We start from the raw sequence: 23,717 nt of genomic DNA on the forward strand, positions 1-23,717 counted from the left end.
ATTCAAATAGTAGTCACTTGCGCTCTGGTTGAACTCGACTTCACTAGATGGCGCCACAACTGTTGTTCCTCAAGTATTCGTCAGCAGTATCCCACTATTCTGTCAATGGTAATTTGCTTAAAGACAAGCTAAAGCTTTGCGATGACGTAAACCGCTTACCTTTCCCACCGCATGTGCTTCATATCCAAGTGTCTTGAGGTAGTCGGGCATCAGCTTAAACTGAAGAGGGAACGCATACGGCATGGCAGAATAGATTACATTGTGCTGCAGCCCTGTGAATCAGATAAAGAACATTATTGTTGCAAAATTTCAACCAATCAGTATCTTTCTTTTTTTAAAACTATAGCTTTATCAGTCTTGAAGTATTCTCAAAACATTTCGATTCTTTAAGGCTATACATCTGTTTTGTTTAAAAATCTACATTTTATTGCTATCCTAGTTAAAACAGGAGTAATACTGCATGCGCTTTCTTTTTCTCGTTCCTGTGTTTTCTTGCTTCCGTATTGGGCTCGGTGCAATGTAAGACAGGCAGTGGAATTGACCTATTGTTTAATAAAGGGTCTCCACTTTTTCACAACGCCTTAAGAATATCTGATGCGGCTTCCTGATAATTTCTTACAATAAGGAATTTAGACACTCTATGGAAACTACATTGATAAGCCCTGTTGTAAGTCTTGTACTTTTGTAAAGAGACTGATACAAGCTGTATGTACAATGACCTCAACAAGCATATATCTTTGCTTTCCATGAACTTCATGTGTTTGATGTCAATATGAAAAGAGTCGTCCACAGAACGTCTTCAGATAATATTGAACAAAAAGTGTGAGCACGTAACTCCTCTAATCATCTAGTCGGCAAACCATATTCTATAAACTTTATAGCAAAACATCTAGAAAGTTTCCACGGGCTGCTCAATATATTTTATGGGGGCTTTGAGGTTTTCGTGTGCCTGGTGGGCCCGAGAACATTATTTTGCAGCGGTTGAATAACCAACAGGACCTAGTCTGCACATTTAAACCACGGCTCGTTAATGTGGCAAAATATAGGAAGTCAAGCAGCATGTCCATTGTTCTTGTCTTGTCTTTTTTGCCGAGAGATCAAATACAATTGCTAACACTTCGCAATTACTTTTAGAAACGAACCAAATAGTAGTTGTAGGTCATTACAGCAGCAACGTCGTAATGCTTCGATGTAAGCGCACTCTCACCGGGCAACTTCGCAGTACTTTAATTATATGTTTGGCTTTCTATTCCATGCAAAAGGACATTTCAGGGGACATTGAAGAGAAATATAAATTGCGCTGCATTAGTAAATAACTCTTATGTGCTATTAAACAAAAAAAAACTTGCGGTTGAACCCATGTCATGATGAATTCCGAAGTTCATGCGATTAGCAGTGAAGCACGCCGTACTGCCACCGTACAGACGCGTCGTGTATCAGGCATGCATGCCGCCGGGCTCCTCTCTCGTGCTTCTCTCTGGACTGGCTACGCCATCTAGAGGCGCCACCGCAAAGTCTGTGGGTGGCGCTTGTGTGAATACGCATTCTGACACAACTCCCTCATCATATGACGCAGGCTCGATTAAACGCAGCACCGAAGAAACTCTAAACGATTTGTTTTCTTTTGCCGTGTGGCACACTCTGTAGTTACCATAGTTGGCGTCAAAGAGGTTCCTTGCGGAGCAGCAAGTACCCAGTGGCCATAGCCAGTGACCCAAGTTGGTCTGGCGGTTGGTTTGTAACCCGGTTTCCTCAGCAAAGCAGCCCAATGATCTGCCCATTAGCACCTGCATGCACTAAACAGTGACCCGTCCCCGCTACAATGTGGCAAGAAAAGTGCTCGCGACTGCGCTTGAAAAACTGGACAATCGCCCCCTCACAGAAGAAAAAGTTTTAGGACACTGGTGTAGACGGACTTCGGCACTCAAGGCCTTAAGGGCTCTGCTGAAGTTTTTAAAGGCTTGTGAATTGTGCGACCGGCTTTGAACGTTGTAGCGCGTAGGGTCGCGTTATTGCGCAAATTTTCTTACTTCAATGTTGTTGTTTTTTTTCCTTCTATCATCTTTTATTCCCTTTGCCCCTTTCCCCAGTACAGGGTAGCAAGCCGGTATTCACACTGGCTAACCTCCTTGTCTTTCTTTCTTTCTCTCTCTCTCTCTCTCTCTAAACAGTGACCCAAGTTGGCGTGAAAACGGTTAGAGACAAAGATAGGTAGATAGATAGATAGATAGATAGATAGATAGATAGATAGATAGATAGATAGATAGATAGATAGATAGATAGATAGATAGATAGATAGATAGATAGATAGATAGATAGATAGATAGATAGATAGATAGATAGATAGATAGATAGATAGATAGATAGATCATCAAACTGGTCTGCCACCAGTTCTCCGCAGATACGCACCGGTGTGAATTGGGTGCCTCCCGGACAAGAGTGTCGCCCTGGACGGCGTACACATGGGTGACACGTAGTAGCTGTCCAGCACGATGCCGTCTGCAGCCAGAGCATCGATGTTGGGCGTGTGAATCTGTTCTGATCCGTGGAAGCTCACATCGCCCCAGCCCTGCAGTTATTGATTGAAAGCACCACGTGATTCTGACGCGAGACAAGTGAGATGGGTAGGTGAGGATATAATGCAGCTAACAATATACTATATACTGTACCAGAATAGAATATGGTACATCACGAACAAGGCAAGGAGATAGGCGTAGTATATATATATATATATATATATATATATATATATATATATATATATAATTGTAGCTTCCCTATATATACTGTCAGCCCTGCATTAGGTGTTGAAGCCATCACGTGATGGGGCCGACACACGCAGATAGAAAAGGTCGATAAGGGCATTTTGGATAGAAAAGGCCTCTATGGGGTGTTTCTCAAGAGCACCACAGGGCGATGGGTAGGTGCTAATCAGAACCCGCCGCTGTAACCCAGGGGCGATGGCATTTCGCTTCTGACCTCGAGATCGTGGTTTCAATCCAGGCCGTGGCGGCCGCATTAGGCTAGGGGCTGAATGCAATGACGCCTGCGTAACGTGCGCTGGGTGCACGTTAATCTCCTCAAGGTGGTCGAAATTAATCTAGAGTCCTCCGATACGGCGTGCCTCATAATCATATAGTGATTTTGCCGCGTAATACACCTGAACTAAATTTTAATTTTTTCGAACTTCATCAACCCATCAGCCGTACAAACAGTAAGCAGTTCTAGAACCAGACCGAAGCCAAACTTGGAGACGCGGTGACCATGAAGACCTAATTATTGTGTACATATCCAAAACCATGCTCTTCGAAAACGCACAAGAACTCGAAAACCCGTGAAATAATACATGTTCATTTCGAAAATGTCGGTCATGCGTTTGTATGTTCATGCAGACCACAGCAGAACTCTTCGTTCGAAAGAGGTCTAATCGCAGTAGTGCTAGAAAATGTTCACATGCGAACATACCTCTAACTAGCTGTGTCGCAAGAACCCGCTAGATAGGATGAACAAGTGACGTCTATACAAACCAAATCGTCGGCCACTACAACGATGATGTTGGGTCTGGCAGCGCATTCCGCTGGACTTGAAAACCACACCACACAAGCTAGCACACACAGAAGCTGCTTCGCACTTTCCATCTTGACAGGCGACGACAGGGCGACTTCGCGTGACACAGTCCTTGCGAAACTCTCACGCAAATGACGCTGCCGACGGCGCTGGGTTCAGTGTGTTTACGCAACGCATTCATCCAGATGTGATCCTTCCCGTCATTTCACTAAAACAGAAAAAAAAGCGCTCTGTTGATGCACCGATGGTTTATGCAGAAGGAAAAGGCAGCAGCCACTTCTGCGCTCGGGCATTCCTTCTCAGTCGTGATATCGCGAGCACGAGCTGAGATGACCTCACCGTCTCGCCCGGCTTCTTGAACGAAACGCCTGACACCGATACTCGAGAGCTTGGAGATAATGGGGATCTCTTGGTAGTTTCTTCTTTTCTTTTCGTATCTTATCGAATGCGCGTGGCTGTCGTCTCGAGAAATCGCAAAGCGTGCTATATAGTCAAATAGCCTGCACAAAAATACAAGGGGGGGGGGGGGTGCAAACATCGTCTTAGATTGTGGTATATCGGGCACTTGAGCGGGAGCTGTGAAGTTGATATGTTCCATATTTAATCAAGTTCGGTATATGTTCGCTCATCTTAGTGTTCTGTGCGAGTATTTTTCCTCAATGAACACCCACGTTTGCAGGCTCTTTTCTCATTTACTTCTTATCTTCTTTGTTGTTGATTATTTGTTTTTCACGTGTAACCGTATCATCTAGAGGGCATTACTGGGCTTACGACTACGCAAATATTTCCACTTGTATTAAAGGCTGTATCTCCCCGTCTCGTTCCCTCGAATATCTATAATAGGCTTCACATCATATCTCTTTCTAAATTTCAGGAGGAGCTGCCACCATTATGCGCGAGCGTGCTAAGCGTGTCAGCACAAGAACGTGATTTTTGATTAAATTTAATTTTGAAGAATTGCAAGCGGCAATGCGACAACGGCGGACGGCAGGCATAACGTCAGTGATGTCGTTCGCTCCGTCGCAGCCGAACGTATGTGTAACGTCATCAAGAAACACGAAGCACGTAACCAATAACTGAGAAAGACTTTAATGAACCGTTGGGATTAACCCAGTGATTAACACCGGGGTCGCACGTTTTCAGCTTCGCTCGTTAACCATCTGTATGGAGTGCTTGGGCGGTGATTTTTTTATGGTATTGTTTGGGATGAGTCGGGTATTTTCTACGCCATGTATGTAAAAGCGAATTGCTTTTGTTTGTAATGCCGCCCATTCCCCACTTTGGCATATTTCACCTCTACACGCGGTATTCCTATAATGCCTAAATACCAACACGACACATGCTTGTTATTGTAATCGCATGAAACGTGCTTGTGCTGATTATCCGTCCCTTTTACGTTCAGTGCGCAGACTATGCGCGCGCATCCTTTGTTAGCGCTGTTACCTTTAAAAGCACGGCGACGAAGCCGTGTTGCGACATATGTTGTACTGCCGTCAGCTGGATTAAACGGCTTTTCGACATCTGCGTCTTCCTTTATAATACTTGTGATTTACTTCTCTCAGCTGATGCCATCCGGTGAAGCTTCGTACGTAGACTACTGCTGATTACCTGGTGCCACTACGTTGGATGACTGCAGGAAAAGCCCGGGCGGAGCATTTATATATATATATATATATATATATATATATATATAGAGAGAGAGAGAGAGAGAGCAAAGTAAACGTTTCCTCATTTCATAAGGCGTCTAGCGTGTACGTTATCAAATTGCACGTGGCATAGATTCGACGGAGGCTTGTAAAGATTGTTCGCAATGATTTTTACTAAACAATAAAACGATTCTTTGCCAAGACCACGCGTGGTTGAGCAGTAGAAGCAAGAAAATGCTGCGCCGAGCGGCGCAGCCGGCGTAACGCGTGCCAGCTAGCGTTCAAAACGAGCGCGCCCAAAACCGAAACCGGAAGTGTGGTTCAGGTATTACTGCCCACGGCTTGGTGCGCTGCCGTCAATTCGGGCGCTGCGCTCATTTCTCCTGATTGCAAAGAACGAGTTCGGATTGCGTACTGATGACGGACGCTGCAACTAATTCGAGCGTTCCGATGCCCTAATAACAGCAACTCTCGAGGTGGTGCAAGTTACTTTTGTAAATAGAACTAAAATTCTGTCGTAATTACTACAACATATAAATAACAATAAATTCGTTTGATTACATTTGTTCCGGTGCGTTTAGCTTTAAATTGAAAAAATAAGGAGGTCATATTTTCCAAGACGCAAAGAACGAATTTTGAGGATTGCGACGTCTCTGGCGATGAGAAACGGACGCGGGCAGTCATGAGGGGGATCACGTGTGGAACGAGAAGCGCGATTACCGTTTTCGTCTGCCAGTGGAGTTAGGAGGTGAAGAGAGGAAAAATAAAGAAAACAGACGAAAAGCTTATGATGGGGAGCGCAGAAGTGTTGGGGCTTATGAAGGGGAGCGCAGAAGTGTTGCGGCAAAAGAGACCATGGCAGGAAAGACTCTAACTTGCAACTGAGTTTATTTTCAGAAAACAGGCCACCAGAGGTATTGTTGCCGATGCGCTGACCTCGAATATTTTAACACAATATAATGTTTAAAAAGATTTAAAAAGTTTTAAAATGTATTCGAGGTCAGCGCACGCGCAACAATGCTCCTGGCGGTCTGGTTTCTCAAAATAAACTCGGTTGCAAGTGAGCGTCTTTCCTGTCTTGGTCGCTTTTCCGCACAGCTTCTGCGCTCCCCTTCGCAAGTTATTGGGGGCGAGGACTTACGGAGTCGCCATCTGTCGGAAGCGCCCCGCTTGCGTAGAATGAGGGATAAAGTGGCGCGCTCCTCAAAGGTTTAGCTGTCGGTGCTCAATAAAAACACCACGCGGGAGCCCTCCTGGCCATTTCTGCAAGTACTCTCCAAACGAGGGAAGTTTCCTACCGTCAAAATAATAATCTCGGACAAACAGAAAGCGCTGAATAGTTTACAGGCGGTATCTCTTTACCGAATACGTACAGTGAACGCCCATTGCGCGCGGTTGCCGTGATGGAGTCCCCCGACCCAGCTTCTTGTGCGAAATGTACGCAATCGCTCCGAGCAGACTATGTGAAATATGCTCTTATAGTGTGCGGTCTTTATAACCAAATGGAGCATAACAGAATGAAGCCTCAATGCAGTGATCGTGTGGGGTGGCAGCGACTGACAGCGCGTCTGCATGTATCTCCGCACACAAAACTTCGCTGCGAGCGCATTTTCGCACCGTGCTGTGTGCTTTAAGCCGCAGCATATGAACATTTGACAGTTTACAAGCAACCATTGCTGCGCGGACGATATGAGAGATGTTCAAAAATAATTTCGTTATAACTAGGGACTTCGACGCTATACGGCGACTCGTGATGTGCCATCGCGTTGATTCAATCTTTTTTTTTCGTTTCTTCTAAATTCTTGGACGTTTCAATATTATTACTTCTCGAGTTGCCTCGCACTGAGTGTTTATCAGTCTTCTCAGCGACGAATTTCCCGCTGCTTCTTTTTGTTAATCCAGTACATTCATTGTTTGGTGCTAACACAAACATGAGCATATGCCATGCCTTTTTTGAATGTGCTTCTTACCGTTCTCTTTCCATGCTGGTGAACTTTCCAGTATTTAGCATCAACACGTTCATAGTTCAAATCTTCATGACATTAACCGGGCAGCGCAGGTAGGTGAGCTTCTCAGTGCGCGCTTTCTACCACTCACCGAACATCGCAGCCCCAACGCCGTATACCTGAAATCTTCCTCGCGGAAGTGCTTGCTACACACCCGAGTTGTAGCTGATGGCTGCTTGCCGGTTCTATGTTTCGCATTCCAAGCTACACGCAGCTTGGCCTGCGGGTACGAGTGAAGGCTGACACCGGGCTTCGTTGCGTACACGTCCGGCACTGGGGTACCGAGCAACAGCCCACCATGTTGGACGCCTTGAAACGCAGCCAGTACCTAGTATAGCGCTTTCAAGTGTTGTGAAGCAGGCAACCGAGCGGGAAAACATCCCCACTTAAGCAGTACCGTAGCGCATGTGGGAATATATCAACTTTCGTTTTCAGCTCGTTTCAGCGCTTCCGAAGCATACGACGCGGCCGCTGTGTCCACGTGATCCCTCATTCCACGTCACGGCGACGGTGGCGCCTGCTTTTCCGGTGGTGGAGCTCGCCCCCAATAACAATGTCAAACCAACTAGCCCAACAGCTTACTATTCTATAGACAAAACATAGCAGTGGCTTAGCTCAGCTATGCCAGGATATACGTAGCGTGAGCGAAGGTTCAGCTGGTTATTCTTAGCTTTCCTGGTTGTCAAGGATTAGCTTGACTATCATGCATACTGCTGCTTCAATCACACACACACGGTATACGCATTATGTGACATATATATATATATATATATATATATATATATATATTGCTGAACGTCTGGTTGCTTCTCTATTGACACAAAGACGGCTCGGTGGTCAGTGTAGTAACACGCTGCCCCAACGCAGTATATTGAATTGATTGTCCGTCTGTGATATCCAAGATCAAGTTAAACACAAGACCAGGTTAAACGTGTCCTTCAAGAGAACACCAAGAGAGTCTGGAGCACGATTGAAGTCACCAGCCACCACACGCAGTTCACTTGCCGCAAGACTAGGTATAGATGTAGCCACAACGTCTATAGTGTCTTTAACTGAATTGTTCGGCGACACGTACACGGCTTCTATGACCACACCACTTTCGTCAAGCTGAACGGCACAGACTTCACCCTTGGTCACCACTACGTTTGGCAGTTTACTGGCAGCAATCCCATTCCTCACATAGATACAGACTCCAGAGCTTCTGGTAGCGTCCACACGGCTGGCATAAGCAACCATGCTAAACTCGGGGACTGTGACAACTTTTGATCCCGTGGCAACACCAACCTCTGTAAAGAGCAGAACATCAGCACTGGTCAAGAGACTGTCACCACAAACGTCCGCTATATGGCAAATCAACGATCGAACATTGAGCGGGGCGATTGTGTAGACCACTCTTCTGCTTAACGAGAAAGTTTTTGCACGTTGTACAAACCCGTGCCACAGCTTCACCCCACTCAGGCGGCGCCGCTAAACTCAACGTTTCACGCATGGCACTACTTACCGGCGTCAAGTCTTTCATGTGCCACAGTCTTTCACACACGTCGCACACATATCGAAAGGGATTGTTTACGAAGTCCGTCTCGAAGGTCCGAGTCGACTGGCGCTTTCGCTAAGTTTCACCGTATAGTCAGTCAATCGGCGAGCTTTGACGTCATCGACGGCATCTTGCTGTTGCTGCTGCTGAGATGGTCGGGCACGTCGCTCAGCCTCTTGACGACACCGCTTTGCTAGACGTTCCTCCCTTTGCTCCGGTGTCTCGGCAGCACGTTTAGACTTCTTCTGTTCGTTCTTCCTACGCTCAACCACTGATTGCCAGGCAACTACCTCGGGATCCGATGAGTTAAGCTTCTCCGCTCTTCTGCGCCGCTGAGCAGCAATTTCGCTCTCCTTCTCCATGGCTATACCTCACTGGCAAATGCCCAGCACAAACGCCGGGCCCAGCGCAAACGCCGGGCAAACGGCCGGCGCGCCAGCTGTGCGCCGTGTGACGTCACTGCTCCTCGCGCATGCGCAGCATGGCTCTCCAGGAGCCACGCGAAACTGCTCAACCTCGACCAGTGTAGCTCACGCTGAAAAAATCATCAGCCCTTCCCAGTCGAGAAAATGGAGGTAAGCGAAGCTTGTGGCAAGGCGACGCTGTCGCAGGCGTTCCGCTTCGTTTGCCCTAAACTCAGGGTCGGCGGCTCTTCGCTGACGTTTCCATGGCCTCAACAGCACGAGGTCGCGGGATCAAATCCCGGCCACGGCGGCCACATTTCGATGGGGGCGAAATGCGAAAACATCCGTGTAGTACTTCGATTTAGGTGCACGTTAAAGAACCCCAGGTGATCCAAGTGATTCCGGAGTCCCCCACTAAGGCGTGCCTCATAATCAGATCGTGGTTTTGGCGCGTAAAGCCCCGTAATTTAACCTTTTAATGCTGCCGCCCCCCCCCTCCAAAAAAAGAAAAATTACCAACTACACGACTGCCAAGTGGTAACAATTAAAGTGGAGTGCCCCCTACTATGGCATCTTGCCTAGTTATAGCACTGTGACTTGGAAGTGTACAACTCCATTATTTAACTTGTACTTCATCTCATCCACTCTGTGCAGTGCTACGAGCTCGAGTATAAGTCAACTACAGTCAGCTGGAAAAAGGGCCAGGAGAAGGGCCCATCAACCGTTATCCTTTAATCTGATCACCATCCTTCCGACGTAAGACATAATGAAAACTTCACCGACCGATTACACTTAATTTATGCATAGCAGGCACTGCTACAAAAACTAGAGAAACTTCTTGCATTATGTGCACTCCTAGCAACAATAGGAAGCTATATTTTCATTTATGACGTGAGTTTTTTTACAAGAATTTTCAGAAATTGGTGTTTCAATAATGCTAGAACCCCGAAATTTAGAAGTCCATAACACTTAACCACAAGCAGATATCAATTTTCTGTCAACTGCGCCGGCTAGAGAAACTAAAGCGGAAAATGTTGATACCGGAATATACAGCTTACGTATTATATTTTTGTTTAGGAGTTTTTTCCGAAGGTACAACACATTATTGGCATTTTTCAGAGCAACGTATTTCTATAGCATCAACTTTGGCCGCTTCAGAGTTATATCAGGGGCAGTTAATAGAATTCCAATGTATTTGTTTGTATTGCTGAGTTGTGGTTGTAAACTGTATACCACCGGGCTTTGAAATCTCACGAGTTTCGCAATTTTTTTTAGATTGCCCATCCAAATAATGATCCGCTTTCTACAGTTACTAGATTCTTTACCTTCTGTTCAATGAAAAAAACGCATCAAAATCGGGGTAGTGGTTGGCGTCAGAATGATTTCCCCATTCCCCTGTAATTAGGCTGTGTTCCATTACTAGACGTAGACGGCAAAGTAACGGATAAGCGAACAGCAGCCATATTAAGTCCAGTTTGAATTCTGGCGATACCATCAGGGAAGACAGCTTTGTGAAGACAGAACTGAAGTCAAAATGGTGCAGGATACTTCGCTGTCCAAACAAGATGGCAGTTAAGCAGGAAGCTTGGAAACTCAACGTTAAGGCCGTCTGCATACAAAAATACGAAGTCACAACTTCCTATGCGTTTACTGTAAGCTACGTTGTGTTTTTTATAGGTTGTGTGCTTTTTTTCTTTTTTCTCCTTGCGAGATGGCATCACGTCTTCGAGAGTCTTCCAGAAGGTTCCAGACGCTGTCCATTACTTTGGCTTGAAGCTGGCTCTTTAGCTGTGTACGTAATCTGTATCCGATGCTGATCAGAATAGGGGCACACCCTTAGATAAGAGCTCTTCTGCTAAAGCTTTCTCTCAGAAGGAAGCTTTAGCTCGGTGCCAACTCCGATGCATGCCACCTATTAAAATACATGCAAAAGGCGGAAACGTTTGTAAGAGACAACCGCTGGACCGCTTTGAATGAAATTTGTTGCAGGAGAAAGTTAACTTATGCAATGCTAAAAAGCACAATTTTCATTTATGGCATGGAATTTTTGCAAAAATTCTCGGATAACGGTAAGTTTAAAAAAAGTTAAGCACGCGCAGTTTACAAATGCGTAACTCTGCACGGAGAACAGCTCACGCAGTTCTGTGAAGTGTGTTTCAGAGCAACTAAAGCAGACAAATTTGATATAATAATTTGGAGCTTTCGTAAGTTTGTTATATGTTTAGAAAGGTTTTGCGGAAGTCTCACTCACAAATTAGTGGTCCATTCCGGATGTGTGCATATTGCATCGTTTTTGTCCGCATTAGATGCATTATTAGGTTCACTTTTAAAATAATTGTGATAACATTTTTACTTGCTGTCCTACAGCGTTCTGAACCAATAAAGGTGCGCTGAACCACTTTTTTGCGAAGTGAAGAAAAGCATTTGAAGCGAAACTAGGCTATTTCAGAAATACTTTGCCGCAAGAAGTACTTCAATGCGTTCAGTAGAAGCGGAGTTATTGGCAATCAAACAGGCCTCCGCTGGGCCCCGTTCCTTCTTCAATGCCTTGCACTGCGAAGGCTACGGCGGAGTGGAGCGTGGCCACAACGCTCCGCTTTCTAAATATCACCATGACGCGCAGTTCAAGTTTATTTTGGATGTTAACGCAGACGCCACGACCTCCGGTTTTGGCGCCTACGACGCGCTAAACGTAAGCCAAGCGCGGTTGTTCGTAGCGAGCCGCAGTGCGCTTAGTCAGTGGACTCGTGGCGGCACCACGCGGCGGCCGCGATAGGTACGCTGCATAGCCGACCGCAGCAACCGATAGCAGCCGAGTATGGGAATCCGCTTTATTACGAAATGAAGTGTCCAGAAGAGAGTGACGAGAAGGCTTCTGTTTGAAAAGAGAGCGTTTGAAGGAAAGGTGACTTCGTGCTCCGCTTGCGAGCTCCACGCACCGCGTACGACAGCAAAACTTGGCTGTGATGTTCACAGCAGCGTATGCTGCCTGCAGACTATGTTATTTCACCAAGCCCGAGAGGTGGCTCAGGGCCCCTTTAATGTTTCCTTTTCTGAAATTATGCAACTTTCCGCAATTTTCCTAAAACATCCATGACCTAAATAAAAAGTCTGCGTCCTACAGTCAACAAATTCGAAGTGCTTCTCTTAAACGCTACAAACTTCATTAAATGTGGTGCAGTGGTTGACGAGAAAACCAATTTCGCCTGTTCCCGTGTATTTAGGTAGGACCCCCTGAGCTCAAGCTTCCTCTTAACGCGTACCCATAAAATCCCTGGCCACGCTAGGACGTACAACAGCCGGTTGCATGCGTAGTCACGGCAAGGGTGGCGAACTCGCGCCTCCCACGCGGCCGCCAGAGGATTGTGCCGAGAACGACCACACATGCCAGACATGAACCGGCGAGGCAATGGTTCGCCTGGTACACAGCCCCACTGTCCTACAAAAACAGCTAGAGTGAAAGGTGGCGCTAGTATCTACAGGAACGCAAGTATAAACATCATGGGACTGACGAGTACAGTACGTAGATTGGGTTAAAAATTCATCCTTCTGGCTTCAAACTACTTTGACGAATTTACAAATTGATCATTTTCCACGAAGCATCGAGTTATAAATTCAATGATTATTCGATTACCCGAGCTCCAAAATATAGCTTCCGAAAGATAGCATACTACTTTATCATGGATGATTCGGATGCTGATCGTCTGAACTTATTTCATCATCGCTAAGGTTCACAGACGATGGATACGAAAAGCGTAACAAAATGAGGTATGACCATGCACTGTTTACAAATTAAACGAGTAAAGCGTGACCAATTCCGAGCCAGGTATGTTCCCGAGGTCGTCACCATCATCATACCTATAGGCAGCGCGAGCGCGCACAAAAGAAGAAGCAGAAGAAGACTTGCGTGCCCTGCTGTGGTCGTCCGGTCATCCGTTCCTGCCCTTCAGGCGAATCTCTGTTGAACTGTACAACTGGGAAATTGCTCATGGCCCGTCAGTACGACGGCAGTCTGCCGCCGATGGAGTGGGCCATCCTTGAGGCCAACCGGCAGCTGGCCGAGGAGGCCCAGAAGCCCCCGCTCTACCTGCAGGCGTTCCTGGATATGGTGCAGCTGACCATAGCCTTCGTCTCCTGTTGCGCCAAGGACGAGCGTGAGATACAAGGCCCGCCACTTTTGCTGCAACCCCACATTGTGCATTGTCGATCGTTGCCGCGCGAAACGGGGTCGATACAAATTTGATCGCTCAATTATGGCATGCATTTACGTCCGAGATGTACATGGATGGCTCCCAAGTTACGTCAGCGACGCTATATGTTAGAACATAAGCCAATCCACGTGTGTACAATCCGAACTCGAATTGGCAAAACCTGGTTTTACAAAATTTTCGATTTCACGGAGCTCTCGATTTTTATAAAATGATGTTCGGGTCCCATGGATATCTTTCAATTGAGATTTAACTTCAATGCAATTTAATGGACACCAGAGACCGAGAGACATGAGCAGTGATTCTGGTGACGCCTTACAGCGACGCAGGGTCAACCAGAGTGCACAGAATAATTGTTGCAAGGGCTGTCAGGGCGCTACCTTGAAGCTAGCGTAGCGACGTCGGCGAAAGCGTAATCACTACCGTGCAGGGGCTCTTTTCCTTAAACGATCACACTTACGCAACATGAAAATGGCCTGAAATCGTAGTGGTTGAAAAAAAAGCGTCACGAGATGTCGCTACAAGCGCAGCTGGTGACCCAAGATTTTCAGTGTTCCGAAATGGAGTGTTCAGTGGTCCAGATACGAAATAAAAGTTTGGCCCACATAGCATTTCGGCCGCACAGGTCGTCCTATAAAATGGCTTCCGCGAAGGGTGTAGCCGGAAAAGCGTAATCTCAATCGGGATAGTTGAGCTTTTCCGACAAGATTCCCCCACCACATGCTGCACCAGCCGTAATCTTGCTAATTTCGTAGTATTAAACCTTGAAAAGAGCAAGGCCCTAACCATGCACATCGCTCCCCCCCCCCCCCCCCCCCCCGCTAACCACAACCCCACCCTTACTTAGGGAACCGAGGGACAAACTACTTTTACAAGACTTCAAAATCTTTAAGCATTTGCTTCACTGAGCCATTACTGAGCGCTGCAGGAGGTCGGGTCACGAAACAAGCATTGAACAATACAGTATATGCGACATTATTGAAGTGGGGCGAGTATCCCCGCACTGTGCAGGAAAACCATATGCAAATGCACGTGGACAGGGTTGATTGACCGACGGCGCGCACCGTACCTTTAGTCAGGCTTCAGGCACGAGCTCCGCTATTCGCATTTCATTGGCCTTCGATAGTATACTCCATTAAGACGACAGCGCACAGGGTGCTGCGACACAGCAAAAACAAGCACGCAGGACTAGCACTGAACTAACAACTGACCGTTTATCTCAATTCATAAGGAATAAACGCAAAATGTCCATTGGCCATGCGCACCTCTGTACTAATAGCTTAAACCGCAAGCCACGCCTTTTTTCCACCAAGACGCAGTGTTCTGTGTGCACCAAGGGTCGGGAACCGGCGCCGGTGGCAGAATGCAGTAAGAGGCGGCTGCAAAGTGCGTGTGTAACCGCCGACGCGAGTAAAATATTTAGTTAACCACTTCTCAACTAAAAAGGCTCACTATTCCCATTTATTGAAAACATTTACTTCGTTAAAACGCGATATTAAATGCATGGGCTTCTGTGGCAATTGCGACCAGACTTACGATTACTTTGTTATGTTCATTTATTTTTTACAACGGGTTATGCTATAACGAGGATCGACTATATACAAAAATAACAGATGTTAGCCTGTGTTCGATGGCTTCAGTTTTGCAGCGTCCTTGTTAGTTTGTACCTGTCAACTATGCACTTATTGTCAAAAATTAAACCAATGGCCTTGAGGTACCTCAAACTCCATCACATTGTCGGCACATCTACACTAAGGTCAGTCTTCTTTAAACCAGCAATGCGAACAATTGCGTTTTTCTTTCTTCTTTTCTTCTTCTTGTCAACCAACAGGTTTCATCAAGAGGATTGTCGAGATCAGGGGAGAGGATGGTTCTGAAACGGATTACTTTGACTACATGGTGGCCGTAAGTAAATAACGAACAATGAACAAAACCAATTCGTGCTAATACTTAAGACAGAAAACGAAACACTCAATATTTTTGAGCCACGTAGTGTTTATCTTACGACTATTCAAGTACATAGTTCTGGCTTGAACTAAGTACAGTGGAACTTCAAGTGCGCTAACCTCGCGGGACCTCAAGTAAGGGCTCCAGGAAGAGTTAAAGTTCAATAATTGATTGAGTATTGAGGTTGATGGTTTCAAAATCGTACGCGTGGTTAATGTGGTTAAAAGGAATAAGCTGTTCCCGCTTTCAAAAGGTTCGTTTAATAAGTTCAAGACATTTCGGCTACTATTCCAGAAAGGTGTGGTAATAGCTTTAATATGTTTGGCCTATGTGTAGAAGCTTCGACGTCTTGAACATGTTAACTGCACCTCTAAGGCTTCTGAATGGAAGCTGAAGTGTCTTCAAGCTATTATCGCCACCATTTGGGGGCTGAATGTGAAACGTCTTTAGCCTTCCCCCCTTTTTGACATCGTATTGCAATGCAACGAATTAACGCCTTTTTGGTAGTCGTCCTCCTTTTTCTTTGGACAACTACTTACTACCCTGTCAAGCGAGAAATCGTCATAGCATCGATGCGCAGTCTTCTATTTCACGCGGTCATTTATTAGAACGTGCTCATGTAATTTGACGAACATTGCTTTAAGGGACACTAAAGGGAAATATCAGATGAGCTGCATTAGTAAATTACACTTCTACAATACCAGGAAAGCCACTCTTACCTTGAGAGGAGGTGTGATAAGGCTGAGAAAACACAAGGAATACCCGTGGTGACGCCACCTTGAATTTCTCGAACCAGCTAAGCGTAACGTCAAGAATTTTGACGATGTCTGCTACGGCCTGATTATTTTTTTTATCTGTAAAGGTCAACTCAATTGCAATCTCAAGGAGCCAAGGCCTTAACTTAGCAGATTTCACGAACATTTACGGCAGCCGCAAAAGGCCAAACACGATAAAATACTTTGAAATTCATAACCTCACACTGACCTGAAAATACTGAGTTTTTGGCTCGAAGGTAAAAAAATGGAAGTTTGGCCTAGTGATCAATCACTCACTGCAAAAATAAGAAATGTTAGTAGTTTTCACCTGAAACAATGTTATCTTAACTGTGATTTTATGAAACTCTACAACAGTTATTGCGGTTATGGACGTTTAGAGCCATATCTCAAATGGACGTGCGCAGCTGTTCACCCATGAGCCGTTGCTGGGCGTGGTCGTGGTGCTCGCGCTGGGCCTCTTCCTGGGCTCGGTTTTCTGTGGCCTGTTCTTCGTACTCATGCGAATGGTGGGGGCCTTCGGCGGCCGCAAGGTGCAGAACATCACCGGTTACTACATGCTCGCGCTGCGCCTGCACACGGTCACCATGACGCTGCTCACGGGCCTCAACGTGTGAGTATACTCTTGCTATGTTTATACATTAGCGATAACATCATAAGAGGGGAAACCGTGGTAATAATCCAGTGTCATCTACGGTGAGTTGAGTTTGAAGTAACGTCTGCAGCATGTAGGTGCAGATTATAAATGCTCATTTGGACCTTATCAGCAAATAAACGTGTCCTCCATTTACAAAGACACAGATATTGTTGTAGTAGTTGTGGTTGTAGTTTAGTAGTGGCAGTGATGCCTCGGTTGACCAGCTTATTTTGTTCCGTGACTCTGATCGCGAACCGGATTGGCCGTAAACCAAACTAGTTTCCCGTAGGAAACATGCAAATGTGATTAATCCATTCCGACTCTGTGTATTTCACCAAAATTTATTTAAGCACATAAATATTGTTACACGAACGAAGGATTATACACTGCAGACTATTTACAATGAATATTTACATAAGGCAAATGCAGCGCTGGCCAGTTCAGCCGACAGCTCGCGAGCAAGGAGCAGTTCGTCTTCTTCGTCGGGGCGCCAGCGCGCATCGTCCACACGAAACACACAACAGGCATGTAGCAATATGAAAGCAAGTGCTCGGTTCAGTATTGTCCAGCGCAGTGCAGTAAAGTGACCGTGGGACTAAAATAAACGGTCAGATGCTTCTGATGGGAGGGACATGCGGACGTGTGGATGGCAGACGTCTATTGGTGGAGGGGAGAGATACTCTTCAATAATAGTACTTAAAAACACCTTCGAGATCTCTCTGCGCAGTTTAGTCCTCTCTTTTTTTCTCTATTAGCTGCAAGATCAGTTCTGACGAGGCATCTGCGCAGTTTAATTTTTTTTCCTGTGCTCGACAGCCCTACAGAAGTTAGATGAAAGTTGTCGTTCATGAGGTTCAAATCTCGGTGCGTTACAGTTATCACATGGTGTGCTTCTCAAAGAAGTCCTGACACTCATTATATTTTTCTCGAGTATACTTGTAGGTGATAGCATCTCTCCTAACCTCGGACTTCTTATCCTATTTCCTGAGCAGAAAGTTCTTCCACAAGGGCCTTTGGTTGCTCACTTAATTAAGCAATTTCATCCGCAGTCAGCTCTTCTTTGTGGCATGACAATGATCATTACGATGATGATGATCTTTACTCGTCTTTAAAACGGGTCGGCTACAAATACTCCCCTAGCTAGCTTGAGCTAATAATAATTTACTTCGCATCTTGCCTGGATCACCGGCAGCACGTCAGCTGGCGACATGCAATTGCACAACAGCTGCGCCATGACTATGCAGTGCTCATGCGCAGTCCAGGAGCTAAAATGTTGGCACATGATCTATCAGGTGGTATTAGACGCATGTCGAAGAGACGCAGCTATCGCTTTATAAGCAAGTAGCGGAACGGCTAAGGCAGAGTGACTGCAGCGGGCCGCTGTCGGAAGTACACTTGCACGTGGCGTGCACAGCCGGACAAGGGATAGCTTGTCGGCCTGGCAGTTCGCTTGTTTTGATTGAATTCGCCACAGTGTAACCTTGTACTGATCTGTGCCTCAGCTTCTTTTTACCTTATTAAACGTTACTTTGTTGCGTGCGTACACTTCCAAGAATCAACCCGTTTCAATTTATTGCATTCTTGCAATATTGTGCCTGGCTCTTAGGTCTTCCCTTCCTTAATTAAAAGTTCAATCTTTGTATTAGTTACGGATGCCTGTCTCTACCCCGGCTCTACCAATACCTACCCAGCTTTCTTTTTACTAATACTCTAGCGTCTCTTGCTTACTGGACTGTTGGCGAGTTATTGCTTCCATCGACTTTGAAGCCCAGCACTTCTGAAAGGTGGACATGCCTACGGGTTCTTGTGGGATGAATATCTTGGCAGTCTATTACAATGTGCTCAGTCGTTTCCGGAATTTTGCTGCAGCAGATGCACGCCTCCTTCTGTTGCACATACTTGCTTCGGTATGTTCTTGTCCTCAGGCAAACAGCCCGCTGGGGCCTCAATAGCAAGGCACTCTCCTTTGTGTTATTCTACAGATTATTTCGTGCTTGCCATGTTTGTAAATCTCCATGTACCTGTTTTTTGTTTCTTTCCATAATTTGCACCCAATTCACCATTTCTGTTCCTCTCACTTTTTCAGACTCAGGCTCATCAATATTCCAAGTAGCCGGGCTCGCGCGATCGAACTCACACTCACCAAAATTCTGTTTACCTAAGCTCACGTGGGCTCAAACTCACCAAGATCAGACTAAGCCGGGTTCACTTGTACTCAAATTCACGAAAGACTCACAGAATTACAGGCACTCAGTTTATTTCGGATTCGCACAATTACGGACACAATCATTCTAACGAAATCATAGGATCGGACTCCATTAAATCTCAAGGAATCACAGAATACTCATTTGATTAAGGCTCGCACGCTTTCAACTCATATGAATTTCCAGCTCACTGAAGACATCACGGATACAGAGCAATATCAGAGCTCTCTTGTGCATTGAAATTGGAGACGCCTAGGTTGGACGGGCACTTAGCCCGTTAAGCCTATGTACGGCACATTGTGGATCATCTGTTGGCTGTTTATTATTATTATTATTATTATGATTGTTATTATTATTATTATTATTATTATTATCATTATTATTACTATTACTATTGTTATTATTATTGTTATTGCTGTTGTTGTCGTTGTTGTCGTTGTCATTATAATTAGTATTAGTATTATTATTTATTCATTCATTTCACGCAGCGTGTCCCTGGCCTGGCTCTACGGTAGCTCGACTCGGCTGCTGTTGGAGCACGACAACAGTATGAAAGTAATGCACGAAGGTCACCATTTCATGAAGTCCAAAATATTAGACGGCTTGAGCGTAAGTGCGCAGTCTATACGTACTGATAGAGAATGTTCTAAACATGAAGTGCAACTAGAAAAATGCAATGCAAATGCAAGCTGTTGAAGTAGTTACGAAGGTGCTGTCGAGGAGCGAAAGTTGAAACCGCGCGGCAGATCGCCGAAGCTTTCTAAGTCCGGTGACATGTGTGTTGCAAGGCCGTCTCTGATGCTGCATAAATTATAAATAGATTACATCTCTAACTTGTTGTCTATTGCTGCTGTTGTAGTGTGGGTTATTTTTGTACAGGCGCGTGTACAATGCAATGTATATTCGTGGTCCTGAGAAGGAACCCTAGTCCGCGCTCGTGTCGTATTTCTTTCTCGTCCCTTGTTTTCCGCACTGTTCTACGTCACTACGGAATGCCTACTCACCCAGCATCCTTTACTTTTAGGAAACTTCAGAAGATGCGAAGGCCCGCTCAGCAACTGATGGAAAAACAAAAGATATGAGACGTGTTATTCCGTTTCGTTGTTATCCAATACATTGTTTCGTTTTCTTCCGACGGTGGCGTCAGCTGTCGTGCTTGTACCTCTGCCCACTAATCACACACCCTTCTTTGCGCACATTGGTGCTTCGCGCTGAGATCGCGCGATGAATTTAGACATACTCGCCCGAATCACGATCTTAATTAGGTTCTAGTGTGCAGGACCCTTTTACGTGTTTTAATCCTTCTTTTCAAGAATCTGAGACGTTGCCCTTTCCCTATACCACTCATTGCGCGATTCTTGGGCTTTCTTCTCAATTTTCGTCGTGCTCCTTATGCGCCGTGGGTAACCTAGTGACTATGGCGTTGCGCCGCCGAGTTCAAGGTCGCGGTTACAATCCCAGCCACGATGATGGCATTTTTATTGGGGCGAAATGCAAAAAAAAATGTGCAGCGGCCATCGACTATGATTGTCGGGGAAAGCGAATAGTACGAACGAACGTTTTCCTTGCTGAGTCCTGCCATCGAACACCGACAAACCTCCAAACACTGGCAGAAGACTGAAATAAATATATTCGCTTTAGAGGCGCTCGTGCACTCAGGTTTATGTTCACAATAATCAACTACAGGTTGTCAGTATGAATCGGCAGTCCCACACTACGGCGTGCCTTTTAGTCAGATCTTTGTATTCGCTGGTACAACTCAAGATCTTCTTTTTTTCCTTTCTTGCCATTCAAAGTTCAGCCTGTTTATTACAACAGTAGAACGCACTCTGAAAATTTTTGTTGTTCGGTTATTTGGGGCATAGCATATTGGAAAAAAAGGATTGTGTTTTGGGGATCGACGTCCCGAAACATCATAATTGTTATGGCAGACGTCATAGCGGCGGACCCTAGCATAATTTTCACCAGCTGTATATTTTTTCACAACGCGCGATACACCGTAGCGTTTCTTGCATTCTGCCTCCATCGAAATGCGATCAGTACAGTTGGGATCGACCCCGCGACCTCGCGTGCTCGCCAGCGCATTGTCGAGCCATGTGAGCACGACAAACACAGAGGATCACGCTTAATACACGCAAGTTTTTTTTTCTTTTTTTAAGTTGTCCGCATTGAGACCTGTACGGAGGCGTTCTTAAAATGGTCTGACGAAGAATTAACTTACCTGCGTAAGCAGCATCCTTGCATGTTGCGTACGCAGCAGCTGCGCGAGCTAGGCTAAAACTGACTAATGTTCATATTCACAGTGTTTTCCTAGTTGGTTCTTTTATTAGTAGTAGCAGTAGTAATATATTACTATTATTTTTACTATTAGGAGTTGAAGACCTCCGTGGAAACTGCTCGAGCCTCTAGGAAGAGTATCGCCGACCTCGTCAACAACGCGGCAACAGGTAATGCTTACCGTAGGTCTACGCCCGTGTAGTATTTCTCAGCGAAATGTACCAACGTCCGCGAGTAGGCGTTGAAATATTGGACGTCGTGGTGTAACGCCATCTGCACCGCATTTTCGGCGCGAAATTCCAGAAATGCCGGGCTAGACTTGTTTTCTGCCATAATATTTGTTTGTTCGCGCCAAATAAAATACATTTAAAGAGCTGCAAACTACCAGGCGTGTAAAGTGGTTTCTTGTTTTTCCCAGCGAGAGCTGTGAAAAGTGTGGGGTACGTGTGGAGTCTCGAAGGGTCCTATAAAAACGTGGAAGTACAAAGACACGCTAAGTCAGTTTGGAATAATAAAATTCCTTTTCGAAACTCTGTTTTCGTTACTTCCACAGTTATAGGTTGATAATTAAACAACAAAAATAAAAAAAGATCACAGCCGTTTTTTAGGTTTTAAATTTAGCAGCGAAACCCTAGCACGAGTACGTCAGTATGATGTCACAGATCTCAAAGTATCTTTCGCATTTGGTGCCATTTTGGCACATTCTGACTCCATTCTTCGGCAGCCTTAGAACGCTACACAGTGCTTCCTTATAGCCAAGGGTATGGCTGAAAACCGTCTGGCCAGGTAAAGTCATAGTATTACAATTATAAATCTTGTCACTGACCAACAAACGCAGAAACTGACGTTTCGGTGCCCGTACGGACACCTTGCTCACAAAACAAATAAATATGGCCGTCGCTGAATCAGGTTCCATCGCTGAAACAATTGTTTCAGCGATGGACTATACCATATACGTTAATCTATACCAACTATAGCTTAACGTGTCAAGCTATTCCCAAAACAATACGCGGTCTATGAGATGCGCCGTAAGTGGAAGTAATTAATCGGTTCATTATTAAATTATGCGTCGGGTTTCTTTAGGCTACACCCAGATCATGGAACACGAGAGTTTTCGCTTTCTGCTACCTCTGAAACGCGGCTACCACGCGCGGAATTCAAACCATCGTCCTTAGCGATTACTGAATACAGGTGCGATGCAGCTGCACCTGTAAACTGCCAGAAATGCAACACAGACACTTGTTGACACCACAAAATTGAATGGGGGTGCGCAGCGCGCAGAATGCTGATGTCTGTCGCTATGCTAACGAAATTCTCCAATCAAGATAAAAAATAGGCGCTAGGATGTTAAACCTCGTTTAGCTCAACAACAACGCATGACATAGGCGGTGACACTTTGAACCCAAAAAATAAGGAACAAACGCCAGGCATCATGCACGGACATGTACGTACGTAACAGCATGCCTGCAAATTGCCGTTGTAAATTTTATTGCAAGTGGTGCTACTCGTGCCTTTAGACGTGATAGATAACCAGTGCAGTTCCATCGTGCGTGGAATCGTTATGCAAGACAATCGCTCTACTCTCATCACAGCATATCCAGAAAGGTTATGCGATATCAGTGCGTTGCGCATTATCAAATAAGATTGACCAGCGGGCGATGAGACTGATAATAGCAGTGCAATCACAATGTGTACAGATGTATTTCAGCTTAAAGCGGGCTACGGCTTCATCGATACCCAGGAATTTGGGAGATTGGCCCGTCGGCCATCTCTCGAACTTCATCGCAATGCACTAGTGTAACTCAATGAGCTGCATTTTAAAGAATGGGTTATTTCAAAAACTAAGCCTAATTTTACCAACCCTTACCCAGCAACGTCGAGTGAGTGTACTTCCTTTTTATGATGCACGCATTTACGACCATTTGTCATAAATGCGTGTGTTATTAGAAGCGCATACCCTCTCCCCGTCGTTAAGTGAGAGTTCATGATATTCGACCGGTCTTTTCGAATACCATTTTTTAACGCTGCATATTTGTTTACGCTGGCATTCTGCGGTATAGTTTGCGGTGTCCAAAATACCAGCGCATGACCAAAGTATATCTCGTACTACAATGTACATGACTTTACAATGCAACATATTTTAGTCCCCCAAATGTGTCTTCAAGAAGGCGTTTGCATTTAAAATGATGGGCAAGGTATCTCTTTGTACATTTGCGCCTGAACTACGTTAGAGGAGGACATCACCAATTTCAAGATTCCTTTTTCTGTTTGAACCATCAAGCTTTGTTCTGAAAACGCTTTCAGAAATCTGTATGCCTAATGAGTTCCATGTTCTCTACAGTGACGTGTAATCTTCCATTATCAATAAACTCTTAGCTAGTCCCCAGCAGATGTTGTCCACATATCGGGGCGTCATGAAGTCACCTAATTAGGTAACTAGCATCGCAGGTTTCTAGCATTATTCATAATTGCAGTGCTTCAACTTGAGGAAGTGTAGAAAAGGCAACGAAGTAA

At 45.3% G+C, this 23,717-nt stretch overlaps 1 protein-coding gene across 1 annotated transcript in view; it reads right to left on the reverse strand.

The window, feature by feature from the left end:
- LOC119465357 (arylsulfatase B-like) overlaps positions 1-3,917 on the reverse strand; it is a 29,058-nt gene extending 25,141 nt beyond the window's left edge. The window contains exons 1-3 of the mRNA XM_037726145.2: positions 3,528-3,917; positions 2,410-2,569; positions 160-272 (exon numbers count right to left, since the gene is read on the reverse strand). Coding sequence (XP_037582073.1) covers positions 160-272; positions 2,410-2,569; positions 3,528-3,638 — 384 coding nt within the window. The 5' untranslated portion in view covers positions 3,639-3,917. The remainder of the gene's footprint in view (positions 1-159; positions 273-2,409; positions 2,570-3,527) is intronic.
- Positions 3,918-23,717: the final 19,800 nt, after the last annotated feature.

The sequence above is a fragment of the Dermacentor silvarum genome, chromosome 9, assembly GCF_013339745.2.
Source record: "Dermacentor silvarum isolate Dsil-2018 chromosome 9, BIME_Dsil_1.4, whole genome shotgun sequence".
NCBI lineage: Eukaryota > Metazoa > Arthropoda > Arachnida > Ixodida > Ixodidae > Dermacentor > Dermacentor silvarum.